Source organism: Hippoglossus hippoglossus, chromosome 18, assembly GCF_009819705.1.
Source record: "Hippoglossus hippoglossus isolate fHipHip1 chromosome 18, fHipHip1.pri, whole genome shotgun sequence".
In the NCBI taxonomy this organism is placed as follows: Eukaryota; Metazoa; Chordata; class Actinopteri; order Pleuronectiformes; family Pleuronectidae; genus Hippoglossus; species Hippoglossus hippoglossus.
In genome coordinates, this window is record NC_047168.1 from 13,218,327 (window position 1) to 13,233,663 (window position 15,337).

A 15,337-nucleotide genomic window follows, 5' to 3' on the forward strand; every position below is an offset into this window, starting at 1 on the left:
TGTGTGTGTGTGTGTGTGTGTGTGTGTGTGTGTGTGTGTGTGTGTGTGTGTGTGTGTGTGTGTGTGTGTGTGTGTGTGTGTGTGTGTGTGTGTGTGTGTGTGTGTGTGTGTGTGTGTGTTGAGAGTGTGTGTGTGTTTCTGTTGAGAGTGTGTGTGTGTGTGGTAGAGCGACGCTGGCGGTGACGCTGTAGAGAGAGCGAGGTGGGGGCGGAGTCAGCGTGTCTCGTGCTCGGTTAATTACCGGAGCAGCTCGCGCGCAGCAGACAGAGGATGGTCTCGTGCTCGGCAGCAGCAGCAGGTCATGTCCGCGCGGCGGGAGACCTGCGCGCGTGTCACCTTCAGCGGAGGAGCGGGAAGTGCAACGGTGAGTGTGTGTCCGTGTGCGTGTGTGTGTGTGTGTGTTCCTCCGCCGTGTGTTTGTGAGGATCTATTTGTTGAGTATGTCCTTGGTTTGTGTCCTCTGTGTGTGTGTGTGTGTGTGGCCGCGCGCGTGTGTGTGTTCATCTACATTTAAATAATTAAAGTGTTCATAAGTTCATGTCTCTGCAACAATCTATTGATTTTTAATGATCTATGTGTATTGTCTCTAATTGTCTATAACAGAATGATAATAGTATATATAAAAACATGTTATAAATATGATCATTTATTCCAGAGCCCAAAATGTCTTGTTTTAGTTGAACAATTCAAACCATCTGAATAAATTCACTTACTGAAATAAGATCAAACTTTATTGTTCAGGGGAATTCACTCGTTACGGCAGCTGAGTCAGAATCCAAGTTCAGAGAATATGCAGATAATATACAGCATCACTACAGATGTGAATATTATTTGTATAGAAACATACTTGAGTAAAGAGCAGTGACACAGGATGATTGTACGAGGATGTTAATGTATTTGAGCATTATGTATAAGGAGATATTGAAATAAACATATTCATATATATACATATATATTGTCTGTTATATAGGCATATAAGGTAGGTATAAGAGCTGTAAATATATTTATACATTGATAGAAATTCACCATTGTCTACTAAATACTAAATAGCAGTATATTGTATAAATATACATTTATATTATTATATAACGATTAATCTCTTCAATCAGAGTTAAATAAAAGTTTCTGACAAACATAAAAACGGCATCATTTACTTTTTATTTTATTTTTTGTGGATCTTTCATCATCACAGACGTCGTCCTCAGTGTGAAGCTTTGAACTCGTGTTGAAAGTCGATGTGATGTCTCTAATAAATATAAAGTTCACGGTTGCTTTCCTAAAAATTTCTCTTTTACAGTTTCTGTCAAAAATAAACTGAATCTATTCAACTTTTCTAAAGAAACAATGGGGGGCCCATTTATATGTTTTATTTATAGTCTAGATTATTCATACTTTTGCACATACAATGTTTAAGTTAATTATTAATGAAGTCATTAACAATTGAGGCCTAAAAACAGATGTGAATGTAAATAATCGTATAATTTCTTCATAAAATGTAGTTTACAATCAACAAATATTTTTCTTTGATGAGTACCCATCATTTATTTTTTGGACAAATTGTTTTGACTATAAAAGTCAGAAATTAATGAAAGAATCCTGTAAATAAAGGGGATTTTTCACATTTTATATTCAAATCATTACTTATTTAATCCAGACAAAAATGTGCAGTTTAATCTTACATGAATTCTTTATAATTAAATATAAATAGGTTTTGTATTTATACAAAAAGCTTCAATCCCTCGTTTTATTTTGGCCTTCAAAATAAAAGTCTTCAAATTAATGCCTTGATGTAAGTTTTACAGTTTGGAAAGTGAAATGTTTTTGGACAAGTCATGCTAAGATTATTTCAATCATCAGTTAATCTGCAAATTACATTAATTGATCACATCGTCAATAAATAAAAAAGATCTGAGCAGCAGTATAAAAGGAATTATTTTATTTTGATAAGAATTGTATATATGAAGAAACAATGTATTTTCTATGATGTAAAAAAGATCCTGTGAGTAAAAATTACAATAATCAAAATAACTGAAAATGTTAAGTCATAATTTTCTACAAGCCCTAAAGGAGATCGATGGAGGCTTTGATACAAAGATACTGAATCATAATGAATCAATATGTCAGTCAGTGAATGAACGAATGAGTCAACGCTGATCGAACGATCCGTCAATCAATCAAAGATTAATCAATGAACAGAGGGAGATCCAGAGAGAGAGAGAGAGAGTGGTGGAGCGAGCAGTATTTACAGCAGTGCGGTTGGTGTGTGTTTGGTGTCAAGTGTCGGTTTATCGTCACATCACTTCAAAAATAACTTCGACTCGTCCAACGGAAACTCTGACAGGACAGAAAGGCCCGGGTCGCCCCGCCCACATACCACCGCCCCCCCTCACCACCTTCACTTAAAATAACCTGGAAGGGCTGGGGGGGGGGTGTACAGGGTCAGTGTGGAGTTTCCCGGCGTCCACTCCTCCTTATGAAAACCTGGATTCAGTCCTTTCTCTCTGTCACTTGATGTTGAACTCGTCTCCACGTGTCCTCCAGACGCCGGCTCGACCACCTGAGGCAGGGATGGGCGGGGAGGCGTGTCCTCACAAGCTTGGATCCACCAATCACCTCCGACTTCTGCTCTACATCCTGATTCCCACTGTGAGCCTGCTGGCCGCCCTGCTGCTGCTCGTCCTAGCCCTCACTGGTATATATACACACACACACAAATGCTAACTCTCACACACACACAGTGTTGTGCCTTTGTTTATATCTACTTCTTGTTAATTACAGTCACTTATCGTCTTTATAAACAGTCACTGATCTTGTTTATAGAGAAAGAGTGGAGGGAAGAAGGGATGTGAACAGACTGATAGAGGACAGTGTGTAGGAGGAGAGATGACACTCAGTCATGGTCTCTAATGAATTCACAGGCGTGATGATTAGATCGTGTGTGTGTGTGTGTGTGTGTGTGTGTGTGTGTGTGTCGCGCTCCCCCTCGTCGCCATGACAGCGTGGAATCCCTCAGGAGGACAGACTTAAACATTGAGACTGAAAGAATTTCAAATATTTAAACGCAGGTAGTAAAACAGCAGCAACTGTTCATCCACGGTTTATACTCACCTTTTCATCACTCCATCCTCACCCCTCCATTCTTCTCTTCTCCTCTCTTTACTCCTGACATTCATCTTCTCTTTACCTCTCCTTTTTACCCTTTCATCTTTTCCTTTCACCACAAAGAAAAATAAAGTTTTTCTATTTACAACAAGAAAATGTGTTTTTCACGAGTTCACAGTTTGACCTCCTCCTTCTCCTCTTCCTCTTCTTTTCTTTCATCTTTTTCTTCCTCAGCAGCTGTTTTCCGTTTTCTCCTCCACGAGTCATTACACACACACACTCACACACACCGCCATTAAGCTGTGTGTGTGTGTGTGTGTGTGTGTGTGTGTGTGTGTGTGTGTGTGTGTGTGTGTGTGTGTGTGTGTGTGTGTGTGTGTGTGTGTGTGTGTGTGTGTGTTTCTCACCATTAACCACCTAATGGTCTTTCTCTGTTCCCTCCTCCTTCACAAACTGTCTCTGTGTTTGATCTCAGGGTCTTGTCTAAACCATCGTCACATTCTGACAGGTTCACTGTCGCAGTCACACAAACACATGTCACATGACCATTCACGTACACTGGTCATGTGATGTAAACAGGAATTAGATTGTCTACTCAGCACTTGGTTGCTAAGTTACAGAAAATACTCTGAACGAGGAACAGCGATGGTGAAAAGTAAGAGCAGAGATTTCTTTTCTTGGAGCGACAAGTGATCAATAAGCCTGATCATAGGACTGATCAATAAGGCAGCACATTGACATCACACACTGACACGAGTCCAACACACACACATCAGACAGATTCATTAATATTACTGTTGGGTCATTAATCAAAAACTCACCGTTGACCTTGTGCTGCTCTGTGATTGGCTCAACCGGCTCTGAGCGCTGATACGGCTGCTGTGATTGGCTGAGAGTGTATTTATTGATCATCACTTCCTTTATTCTTCTTCAGGGATATTTGGCAGCAGCCTCTTGGACTCCAGTCCCCTCTCGTCCCCCGAGCCCATCGCCGACAGCGACCCCGGTTACCACGGCAACAGCACAAACCCCCTCCCCACCTTTGAGGTAGAGAGCGCCACCTCCTCGCTGAGAAAACATGGCGGCGGCGACGATGACGTCACACACCACAGCAAGAGCACACCTGCTGCGGCTGCCAGCACTGCCCCGCCTTCCTCATCTCAGACCACGCCCACTCTGCCCTTCACAAAGCCTCCTGATTGGCTGACCTCTGTGACAGCGCTAAGCTCTGCCTGGCCCATTAGCACCACCGCGACACCTGACACAGGTATGATCTGAGGCGTGAAGGTAAACAGGGAAAGAGGGTGGCAGCAGGGGCTCATGGGAAACAAGGTCCTCGAGACACAGCATCACACAGCTGATGAGGTGTGACATCATCCTGTTGTTTTAATTTTGCGGGGAAAAAAATCCTTCTGAGCCAATTAAGACTCTCTGTGTCTGAACGGTGGGAAAACGATGACATGGATCTTTTCAGTCGCTCTCGTGTGTGAACGACGCTGAGTCACTTCCTGGGTCATTGTGCTCGCCGCTCTCTGATTGGCTGGATCTGTGCATGTAGTAGAGTTAATCGGTCACCTCTTGCTGAAGAACTGCAAATCCCAGAGTCACGCATAGTCCTCTCCGTCCTCCCTGCTCTGTCTTATTGTTGTGTCCTTTTCTGTCAAACACTATAACTTTATTGGTTTGTGTGACAGCAGAATGGACGAGTTCCGTTCCACTGTCCTCCATTCTCCTCTACTGATGGACTGTGTGTGTGTGTGTGTGTGTGTGTGTGTGTGTGTGTGTGATGATAAATCGTTCATTCAGTTTCTATTTTAAAATTCTCCTCGTCTCTGTGTCTCTGTCTCTGCTCCTCTACTGTCCTTCAGTCTCTCTCTCTCTCTCTCTCTCTCTCTCTCTCTCTCTCTCTCTCTCTATCTCTCTCTCTCTCTCTGTGTATTGATGTGGCGTCGAGGTGAATGCTAATGAGCTGTCTTGTCCTCTGATTGGACGCCAGGCGGTCACATGGAAAAAGCGTGTTTCACCTCCACAGAGATGTTGGTGTCGACTTGATGTTTTGTCGTCGAGCTCTAGATTAGTTGCGGTCAATGAGGGGATGCTGTTAGCGTTAGCCTGGTGAAGCTAGCAACACCAAACCTTTAAAACATATTTATCAGTAGTTCTTTTAAGCTAAAACAATAACAAAACAGGGGCATGTTCACTCTCTCTGCTTTCTGTTTGTCTGTTTGTTTTTGTTGACAACATTAACAATGGAAGAGTTGTTTCTCTGCAGGCAGCTGTCAGCTGATCGCAGAGCCGCATTGCCACATGCTGCCCTACAATCAAACATGGCTGTACTCCTCCGTCGCCGTGGTGAAGAGCTCAGAGGTGGAAATGCTGCTAAGGTAACCGCCTCCACGCACACAGAGCCCGTACACTGTGCGTCATGTGGGCCGAGCTAAACTCTGGCGTGTTTGTTGCAGGTTCTTCAGCTACCTCAGCAGACTCTCCTGCTACAGACACATCATGCTGTTCGGCTGCTCGCTGGCGCTGCCCGAGTGCATCGCCGCCGCCGACGGCTCGCACAACAGGTAACACAAAAACACCAAAACACATGATCCACCTAGAGGAGGAGTGACGGCCATTTTTATACAAATATGAGAGCACATTGTCACATTTATTACCTCTTTGACCTCTGACCTCTGACAGGAAGTTTCATAGCTTTACTGGTGTGTGTTTATGTGTGTTTGTGTGTGTGTGCGCAGACAGGTGGTGCTGCCCTGTGCGTCGTTCTGCGAGGCGGCGAGGGAAGGCTGTGAGCCTGTCCTCCAGATGTTCAATGCCTCCTGGCCCGACTTCCTGCGCTGCTCTCAGTTTAGCAATGTCACCTCCACGCCACCACCACCACTGTCATCATCATCCTCATTGTCAACGTCCGCGCCCTCACCAACAGCAGGCCCCGCCCCTTTCACTTGCTACATGCCGCGACAGACCAAAGGGAAATCATGTGAGTGAAAAAACCAACACACGTTGACTTTTGATTAGACGTTACGATGACATCACTACTCTTCCTTCTCTCTGATTGGTCGGCAGCTGTGTGCGGCGGGAATGACCACTTCCTCTGTGCGACGGGGATTTGCGTCCCCCAGAAACTGGTGTGTAACGGCTACAACGACTGTGACGACTGGAGCGACGAAACGCACTGCGGTGGGACACACACACACACACACACACACACACTTAAAACACTGTGTAAATATCAGGAAAAGTTTTCAGCTTGTTGCCTTGGTAACATGTTGTCGGCTGACTGACTGTACGACGGCGGCGTAGAAGTTTCTGAACTCTTGTTTTTTGTGACAAAGAGGTGGTCGTCATGGCGACACCCAGAGTCAATAGGCCAGGACCACTGGAATGTAAAGAGAGAGAGAGAGAGGGTTTTCTCTTTGTTGGTTTATGTCTCTCGCCCTCCCTATGACCTCCGGGGGCGATTGCCGCTGTAAAAGTCGAACAAACACGAACAACAGAGGAAGAAAGAGGGAAACGATAGAGGGAAGAGAACCGAGAGAGCGTGAGAACGAAAGACACAAAGAGAAAGAAATGGAAGAGATCGACAAAAAAATCAATCAGCTGATTATTGATTAACTGATCAATCACTTGGTCTAATATGGCAGACATCCATCAGACTGAGAACAGCGATCGATTATCACAACAAGAGTCAAATCGTTTCTCTGCTCAACTGATCTATCACCCGATTGGTCAGTTGATTGATCAGTTCATCTATTTATCAGATAATTGATTGATCGCTGCAGCAGCCTGAACCCTTTGTGCTCCTCTCTCTCTCTCCAGTGTGCACAGAGGGAGAGTTTCGCTGTAACACTGGTCGGTGTCTCTCGCCCGCGCTGGTGTGCGACGGTTATGACGACTGTGGAGACATGAGCGACGAACTCGACTGTGGTGAGAGAGGACACACACACACACACACACACACACACACACGCTGACCTGTTAGTGACGTTTGTTGGGATCAGCTCTGTCAGGGAATTTGCCACCTGTCAGTCTGCCCACACACACACACACACACACACACACACACACACACACACACACACACACACACACACACACACACACACAGTATCATGTTGTGGGGGTTTTCTATGTCTCAGCTGCTCTGAATGAAAAGGCCTGTGCTTTTATTTTGGTAAAGAGAGACTCTTATTTTTATTGTGTGTGTGTGTGTGTGTGTGTGTGTGTGTGTGTGTGTGTGTGTGTGTGTGTGTGTGTGTGTGTGTGTGTGTGTGTGTGTGTGTGTGTGTGTGTGTGTGTGTGTGTGGGCTTTCAGTGTGTGATCTGGCTCGTGAGCATCGTTGTGGTGACGGTCGTTGTGTGTCCAGAGACTGGTTGTGTGACGGAGACCACGACTGTCTGGACAAGTCCGACGAGCTCAACTGCTGTGAGTTACATTACGTTACATTATACTACATAATATTATAGAATATTATATCACATCACATCACATTTTTATGTATTATCTTTTACACTATTGTAAATCTGTGTGTGTGTGTGTGCGTGCAGCCTGTAAGAGTCAGGGTCTGCTGGAGTGTAAGAACGGTCAGTGTATTCCGTCTGCGTTTCGTTGTGACGGCGAGGACGACTGTAAAGACGGCAGCGACGAGGAGCACTGCAGCAAAGAGCAGAGTGAGACATCTGTCTGCATCACACCCACCTCACATCTGTACATCCAACCTCTTTATATTTATCTGTGTGTGTGTGTGTGTGTCTGTGTGTGTGTTCCAGCTCAGGGTGTGTGTGTTCCTGGTCAGCCCAGCTGTATCTCCACTTCCTGTCCGTCTGTGTGTGTGGGGGGCAGCAACACCTGTGACTCCCGCAACAACAACTGCAGTGAGTCCTCACTCCGCACAAAAAACTGAAAACAAGATAGATACTAAAAGATCGGTGTGATGTCATAACTCTGGATGTGGTCCTGGTCCTGATCTTGGCTCTGACCCTGTCTCTCTGTGTCCCAGCTCACTGTGAGGCCATCAGCCTGGAGCTGTGCATGAACCTGCCCTACAACCTGACTAGTTTCCCAAACTACCTGGGTCACCTGTCGCAGAGAGAGAGCTCCGTGTCCTGGGAGTCCTCGCTGTTCCCCGCCCTCGTCCAGACCGGCTGTTACCAGTACCTCATGTTCTACGCCTGCACGCTGCTCGTGCCCAAGTGCGACCCCGTCAGCCTGCAGAAGGTCCCGCCCTGCAGGTCAGCAACCAGTTAGTCTGTTCACCTACCACCTGTCAGCCTGCAGGTCTGGAACTAGTTAGTTGGTCATAATGAGCTTGTTGTTTTGTCTGTATGTCTCTCGCCCCGCAGGTCGTTGTGTCGTAACGCAAAGGAAAAGTGTGAGTCGGTGCTTGGCATTGTGGGTCTGCAGTGGCCCGAGGACTCGGACTGTAGCCAGTTTCCAGAGGAGGGAGGAAATGCCACCTGCCTGCTGCCGGAGGCCGGCGTCGACGGTACTAACGCTGTGGTCGTCCTGGTGACGACACTTCATACGACTCTTTGTGTCGTGTTCAATAAAACTAACATGTTTTTGTTGTTCTTGATGCGTTGCCGTGGCGACAGAGTGCTCCCCCAGCCACTTCAAGTGTCGGTCTGGTCGCTGCGTCTTGGCGTCCAAACGCTGCGACGGACACCTGGACTGTGATGACCACAGTGACGAGGACAACTGTGGTGAGACATTTCAAAATAAGAGTCGCTCTCAGTGGCAGTCAGCTGTCAGTGCAGTAACACTTTGTGTGTGTGTGTGTGTGTGTGTGTGTGTGTGTGTGTGTGTGTGTGTGTGTGTGTGTGTGTGTGTGTGTGTGTGCGTGCGTGCGTGCGTGCGTGTGTGTCCATCAGGCTGCTCAGAGCGCGCTCTGTGGGAGTGTCCAGGCAGCAACGTGTGCATTAAAGCCAGTATGATATGTGATGGCTTCCCAGACTGCCCCCTGCTGGTGGACGAGGCCAACTGCTGTGAGGATGATTAACACTCACTGTAACCACTTCATGTTGTTGTGGTGTTGTTGTGTCATTGTTTATGTGTTGTCAATGTTGTTGTTGTGTCATTATTGTGTCGTTGTTTCATTGTTGTTGTGTTGCTGTTGACTGTGTGTGTTGTTGTCTCCTCAGCTGTGTGCAGAGACAACGAGCTCTCCTGTAACAACCATCAGTGTGTTCATCGCACACTGTGGTGCGACGGAAAGAAACACTGTTCAGACAGTTCAGACGAATGGGACTGTGGTACAACAAACACACACACGTGAAAACATTACTGTGCAGATTAAACATTGTTGAAAATATATGTATTTTGTTTATTCTAAATTTTCTGTCGTACACACTCTTCTCTCCACAGTGTCTCTGTCCGATCGATCAGGTTCAGTATTGACGGTGTTCAGGACGGCAGCAGAGTATCAGGTCTGTGCAGACGAGTGGAACCACGAGCTGAGCAAACTGACCTGTGACCAGCTGGGACTAGGGTAAGGTTAGTAACACACACACACACACACACACATACACACACAGTTGACTAACAGTGTGACACATTAAATGTGTGTGTTCCTCTGCAGGGTTCCCTCCTCTGTTTCCATGGTAGCTGACCAACCTGGAGTCCCGGGCCGTCGTCGCTGGTTACACGTCCATCCTGAGTGGAACCTGAGGAACAGTTCTTCTCTGCAGGCCCGACTGGAGAAGAGAAGGTAACTCAGCCCGACCTCATGAGAACTGCTCAGGTTGTTGTTTTCAGGATGAAGCCGTTGATCAGGTCCAGGTTCAGGTTCAGACTGACCCTGGTGGACCAGCCACAGGATCTAATCACAGCAGGTCTGGGATTTTAGCTGGAATCTGCTGATCATCACCTGGAATCCATGGCAATCCATGGGCCACAGTCCAACTCTTTCACACCTCAATCTTTTGACGACAATTTTTTTCTGGATCTGTGGCAGAATTGTAATCCAGACTCTGTCTCTCTGTCTCTCTCTCTCTCTCTCTCTCTCTCTCTCTCTCTCTCTCTCTCACTCTAGTCATACGTGTCATTCCAGGAGGAGAGTTTCTGTGTTTTGTGACAGAGAAGGTAAAACGTTCTTCTTCACATCAAATTAAATAAACTTGTCAATAAATATCATGTTTTATTATTGATCATTTATTGATTTACTGATCACAGGTCATAATAACCATCTCTCTCTCTCTGTGTCAGAGTGTGGGGTTCGTCCAACTGTGGGCATCTACCCTCACAGGAAGAAGAGGATCCTGGGAGGACGGGTGTCCCGGCGGGGGGCGTGGCCGTGGCAGTGCTCGCTGCAGAGCGGGCAGAGTGGACACGTGTGCGGCTGCGTCCTCATTGGCCGGAGGTGGGCTCTGACCGTCGCACACTGCTTCGAGGGGTGAGTCGAAGGGAGATGGAGGGTGAGGATGGTTAAGTGGGCGCGGGGTCACAGTGTGTGTTTATAAACACTGATGCGTCCTCACCAGGAGGGAGAGCGCCGACCTGTGGAAGGTCGTCCTGGGCCTCAACAACCTGGACCATCCGGGCGTCCACAGCCAGAGCCGCGGGGTGCGCTCCATCATCGTACACCCGCGCTACAACCGGGCGGTGGTCGACTACGACATCAGCGTGGTGCAGCTGGACTCTGAGGTCAGAGGGCGCCGGTGCAGAGCGTTGATGGTCAGCAGTGATTGGACGGTATTGATGATAGGTGTGGTCGTGTTTGCAGGTGGAGGAGACGGCGTTTGTCAGGCCGGCGTGTCTGCCTCAGCCCGGTCAGCTGCCGTCACCGGACTCCTACTGTTACATCAGCGGCTGGGGTCACATGGGCAACAGGAGTGAGTGAACACACACATGTGTCTGTCTAAGGACGATGGTGGAGATCAAACACAAAGATAAAAGAGAGAGATCACTGGACGTGATGATGGTGAAAGTCAGTGTCAAAGTGTAATTGACGGGGGAAAACTCAAGTTGTTGTCCTGTGATGTCAGAGCGCCGTTGTGCGATGGCGGACGCAGCAAAAGTAGGTGCTTGAATTGTCTTCTGAGGCCTCTGATTGGCCAGCGTGGACGCACAGTTGAGGCTTTATTCCCGCCTGAGTGACAGCCCGACAGGATTATGTGATTACTGCCAAATGGAGGAATCAGTGGAGCATGTAATGTTTCACTGTAAATAAGTACGTTAGAAAACTAGAAAAGCTAAAGAAGGACATTGCAAAGCTTGGAGTGGAAATAGTATTTCCCATTGAATAGGGAGTATCCTCCATCATCTGAAAAAGACCTGAGTGAACAAAAGAATTGAATATGACCTAGATAACTGATTCACGCTCGAGCGCAGTGGGTTCAGTCACCCCCTCACATGTATTAATACATCACATTAAATATTTACAAGAACCTACGTGTGTGTTTGTGTGTGTGTGTGTGTGTGTGTGTGTGTGTGTTTGTGTGCAGTGCCCTTTAAGCTGCAGGAGGGGGAGGTCCGGATCATCTCTCTCGCTCAGTGTCAGTCTTACTTCGACATGAAGACCATCACTCCCAGGATGCTTTGTGCCGGTTACGAAGCTGGAACCGTCGACTCCTGCATGGTAACGTCTGCGCCAACAGCTCCAGACAGACTCAGGATTTCAATGATCAAAAGACAACTTAAATTTGCGATGATCACTGAACAACTTGTGTAATGTTTGTGTGTGTGTGTGTTCAGGGCGACAGTGGCGGTCCGTTGGTGTGCGCGGAGGAGGCCGGGCGCTGGACGTTGTTCGGCCTGACGTCGTGGGGAAGCGTGTGCTTCAGTAAAGTGCTGGGACCTGGAGTTTACAGCAACGTGACTCACTTCACCCCCTGGATCCAACAACAGATCTACATCCACACATACCTGACCGACTGACACACACACACAGACACACACACACACACACACACACACACACACACGCACACGCACACACACACACACACAACAAGAGCGCTTTCATTCCAGGAGGAAGTGATGTCATTGTCAGTCACACACACCTTCAGTTCCTCCACCTGTGCCTATAACTTTACAGATGCTAACTGCCATACGAACAGTAGTATTAACTAGTATTACTGATGCTAACTCGTTGGCTAGTTGAACAAGTAAACGTCACATTACACACTTAGTTCTATTATTTCAGTATTACCATGTATGGAAGCAAAACAAGGACAAAAAAACTCAGATTAAATAAACTTTTACATGTCAACTGTGAATTTACACATTTATTACACAAATATTTAATGTTGGAATTTAAATTTGATGAACATTTGGTTATTAAATGTTTAGTTATTTAGACCATTGAAATTTACACATGTAAAAATTCTCCATTTATAAAAGCAAAAGTTCAAAGTAAAAGTAGCAGTAATTCAAATATACTTCATTTAAAATTATTAAATTTAAATTAAATTTAAAATCCAACATCAAATATTAAGTAGTAGGATTCATTTTATTTATTTAAATTTTATGCTGGAATTTAAATTAAATACAAAATGTCTTTGCTTCCATTAACGTGACATTTATTATTATTTTATTTGTATTTTAGCAACAGCAGTAACTCAGAGGAAAATCAGCTTCAGTCCATTGTTGCATTAATATTCTCCAGTGTGTGTGGGTGTTTGATTGTGTGTCTGTGTGTGTGTGTGTGTCTGCTTCATCAACACTTTTTAAACTTTAAACTTTACATCGTTAAAACGTCATCACAACGGTCAGACGTTTAGCGCTGACGTCCTCCAAGCTGCTAGCTTAAAACAAACCAGCCGAGCACTCAACCTCCCACAATGCTTCACTCTATAGTGCCTGTACTTCAACCTGTTACCTGTAGGATGTCGAGCTGTACGATGTCGAGCTGTACGATGTCGTGCTGTACGATGTCGTGCTGTACGATGTCGTGCTGTTCGTGTGAGTGACACCGAGAAAGGAGTTGTTTCGTTTTCTTTGCTTCTGAACACGCTGGTAACTTGATAGCTCAACTTTGATGGACATTTATCAGTGACCTTTATTAACACACATTGTTTTATTTAACGATGTGTCGTATCTGACGTTCACAGCCGTACTAACATGTATTAACAGAATATAAACAGTGGATCAATGGTGAATAACAGACTGTAATGTAGCTATAATATTAATAATTTAATATAAACAATCAACAAAATTATAGTTAAACACAACTGTTGAGAAATACTGAAAATGAATAAACACAATGTCTTTATTAACTTATAAACAGATATAAATACAAATGATCGAAAAAGTAAAGTGTCTGAATTTAAAATGTTTCATTTAATGTTTCAAGTCAAAATAAAGTACAAAGGAAAAAAAAGCTAAATTAGCTTTAACTACTAATTAACAAACTCAACTGGCCAAACTGTAGTTTTAAAAGAAGCCATGTTTAGAAAGCTAACTTTGCTAACTTTAGCTAGCAGACTCGCTAACACAAACTATTAACTGCCAAATTAGCGCCAGCTAGAATGTGAAGCACAAATGTAGCATAATGCTAATGTAGACCAATGAGGTGATGTATTTAAAATGCTGCCAAATGTTAGCAGTGAGCTACATTACCTTTTACGTAGCTGACAAAACAGTGTATATTAGCACCACAGCTAACTGCTAAGGTTATGAATGAGTCTCTCCCGAAGAGTTTGAAGTGAATTAAAAAGTGAGAATTGTGTTAGTTAAATAAATGATCCTCCCAAGTGTTGCGTGGAAACTTCATGAATTAAAATTAGCCTAATTTTTATTGTTTATTTGATCCCATTTAGCTTCTGCTGCAGTTTAATCTGTGTTAATTCAAGACATTTTCACATTTTACAAGGACATCAAATATGTCAGTAATAACCATAAAAATCACCTTAACAAACTGATAAATTGAGGGTGATTTGGTCAGGATGCAGAAAATTTGACGGAAATCCTAAATCTTTCGTTTAAAATTTCGTTGAGAAAGTGGAATCCGAAACGAAAACTCATTATAGGGCAATATGTTGCGCCCGACACGTTGCCCGACACGTTGCCCGACACGTTGCCCGACACGTTGCCCGACACGTTGCCCGACACGTTGCCCGATGTGTGTGTGTGTTCCATGCCAACGTCAAACTGACATCCAGAACATTCCAAGTGGTCGTCATCGTTCTGTGTGTTTGGTTTTTTAAGAGTATTTTTCTACAGCTTTTTGTATGTCAGGCTTCTTACACTGTGTGTGTGTGTGTGTGTGTGTGTGTCTGTGAACATGCAGTCACGTGTGCAGACTATGTTTGGTTGTATGTGATTTGGCTTGCGTGTGTGTTTCTGATGTCACTTCCTGATTTGGCTCTGTTACCATGATGATGATGATGATGATGAAGAAGATGTTATTGTTTGATGATGTTGGATTTAAATTGAAATGCTTTATGAACTGTAGCCTCTAATGTTTGTGTAACAGTGAATAATTGGTTTGTATCACATTGTATCCCACAAATAAAAGTATACACACACACTCTGTCCTGTGTGTGTGACTCACAGTCAGACCTGTCCCTGTTCACACGTCTGTTTCCACTTCCTCTTGTCCACAAATAAGTGATGGAGATATTTAGCTGAAGTGTATTTTCAGACCAGCTCAACAACAACCTGTGAGATGTTTTATAAATACATAAAGAAGACAAAGATAAAAAAAATAACAAACCAAGAAAATCCATCTGACTGACGACCTCTGCTTCAGCTGTTTGAGCTAAAAACACCCTGAACCACACAAAACTGAACTTCACTAGTTTCTCCTGAAGATACAGATTTAAAAACAACTACTTTCATATAAATTTCATTTTTTTAAACGGTGGATTAATCCACACTAATGACTGTGTTTTCACATCCCAGTGGAAATAAGTTTCAGCTGTCAATCATCAGCTCAGCCGCCGTGTGAGGTGTGTGTGAACGTCAGTGTACGCACACACGCCAACACACACCTGCTATTATCTCAGTGATAATAAGACGTGTTAGTGTCTGCAGGCGACCATGAACGCAACTCTGTACGTGTGTGTGTGCGTGTGTGTGTGCGTGCGTGTGTGTGTGACAGTCTGGTATTAATGCAGTCCACAGTGTGACAGTGACCTGTGTTCCCATAATGCCAGGCTTTATAGTGTGTGTGTGATGTCTGTCATTTTGCAGAGCGACAAACAACAGAGTTTAAACCCACTGTTATTAGCACACACACAAAAAGACACACACTCTTTCTCTCTCTCTCTCTTGAGTGTCTTTGATGAC

General features: G+C 44.8%; 1 protein-coding gene across 4 annotated transcripts; it reads left to right on the forward strand.

Annotated features, from left to right (window-relative positions):
- The first annotated feature begins 197 nt into the window (after positions 1-197).
- Positions 198-12,948, forward strand: corin (corin, serine peptidase). 4 transcript variants are annotated; one of them, XM_034568799.1, is made up of 25 exons: positions 198-364; positions 2,542-2,692; positions 4,037-4,369; positions 5,375-5,486; positions 5,565-5,672; positions 5,847-6,088; positions 6,175-6,288; positions 6,928-7,035; positions 7,424-7,534; positions 7,657-7,779; positions 7,879-7,983; positions 8,109-8,340; positions 8,452-8,594; positions 8,704-8,811; positions 8,980-9,093; positions 9,250-9,360; positions 9,473-9,596; positions 9,687-9,815; positions 10,140-10,189; positions 10,313-10,499; positions 10,588-10,750; positions 10,830-10,938; positions 11,551-11,684; positions 11,801-12,021; positions 12,056-12,948. In XM_034568799.1, the coding sequence occupies exons 1-24, from the start codon at positions 302-304 to the stop codon at positions 11,981-11,983; spliced, it is 3,357 nt and encodes a 1,118-aa protein (XP_034424690.1). In that variant the 5' UTR covers positions 198-301; the 3' UTR covers positions 11,984-12,021; positions 12,056-12,948. The 4 variants fall into 4 exon arrangements, with proteins under 4 accessions (XP_034424690.1, XP_034424693.1, XP_034424691.1 ...); XM_034568802.1 differs by having other exon boundaries at positions 11,801-12,001; positions 12,038-12,948; XM_034568800.1 differs by having other exon boundaries at positions 11,801-11,995; positions 12,038-12,948.
- Positions 12,949-15,337: the final 2,389 nt, after the last annotated feature.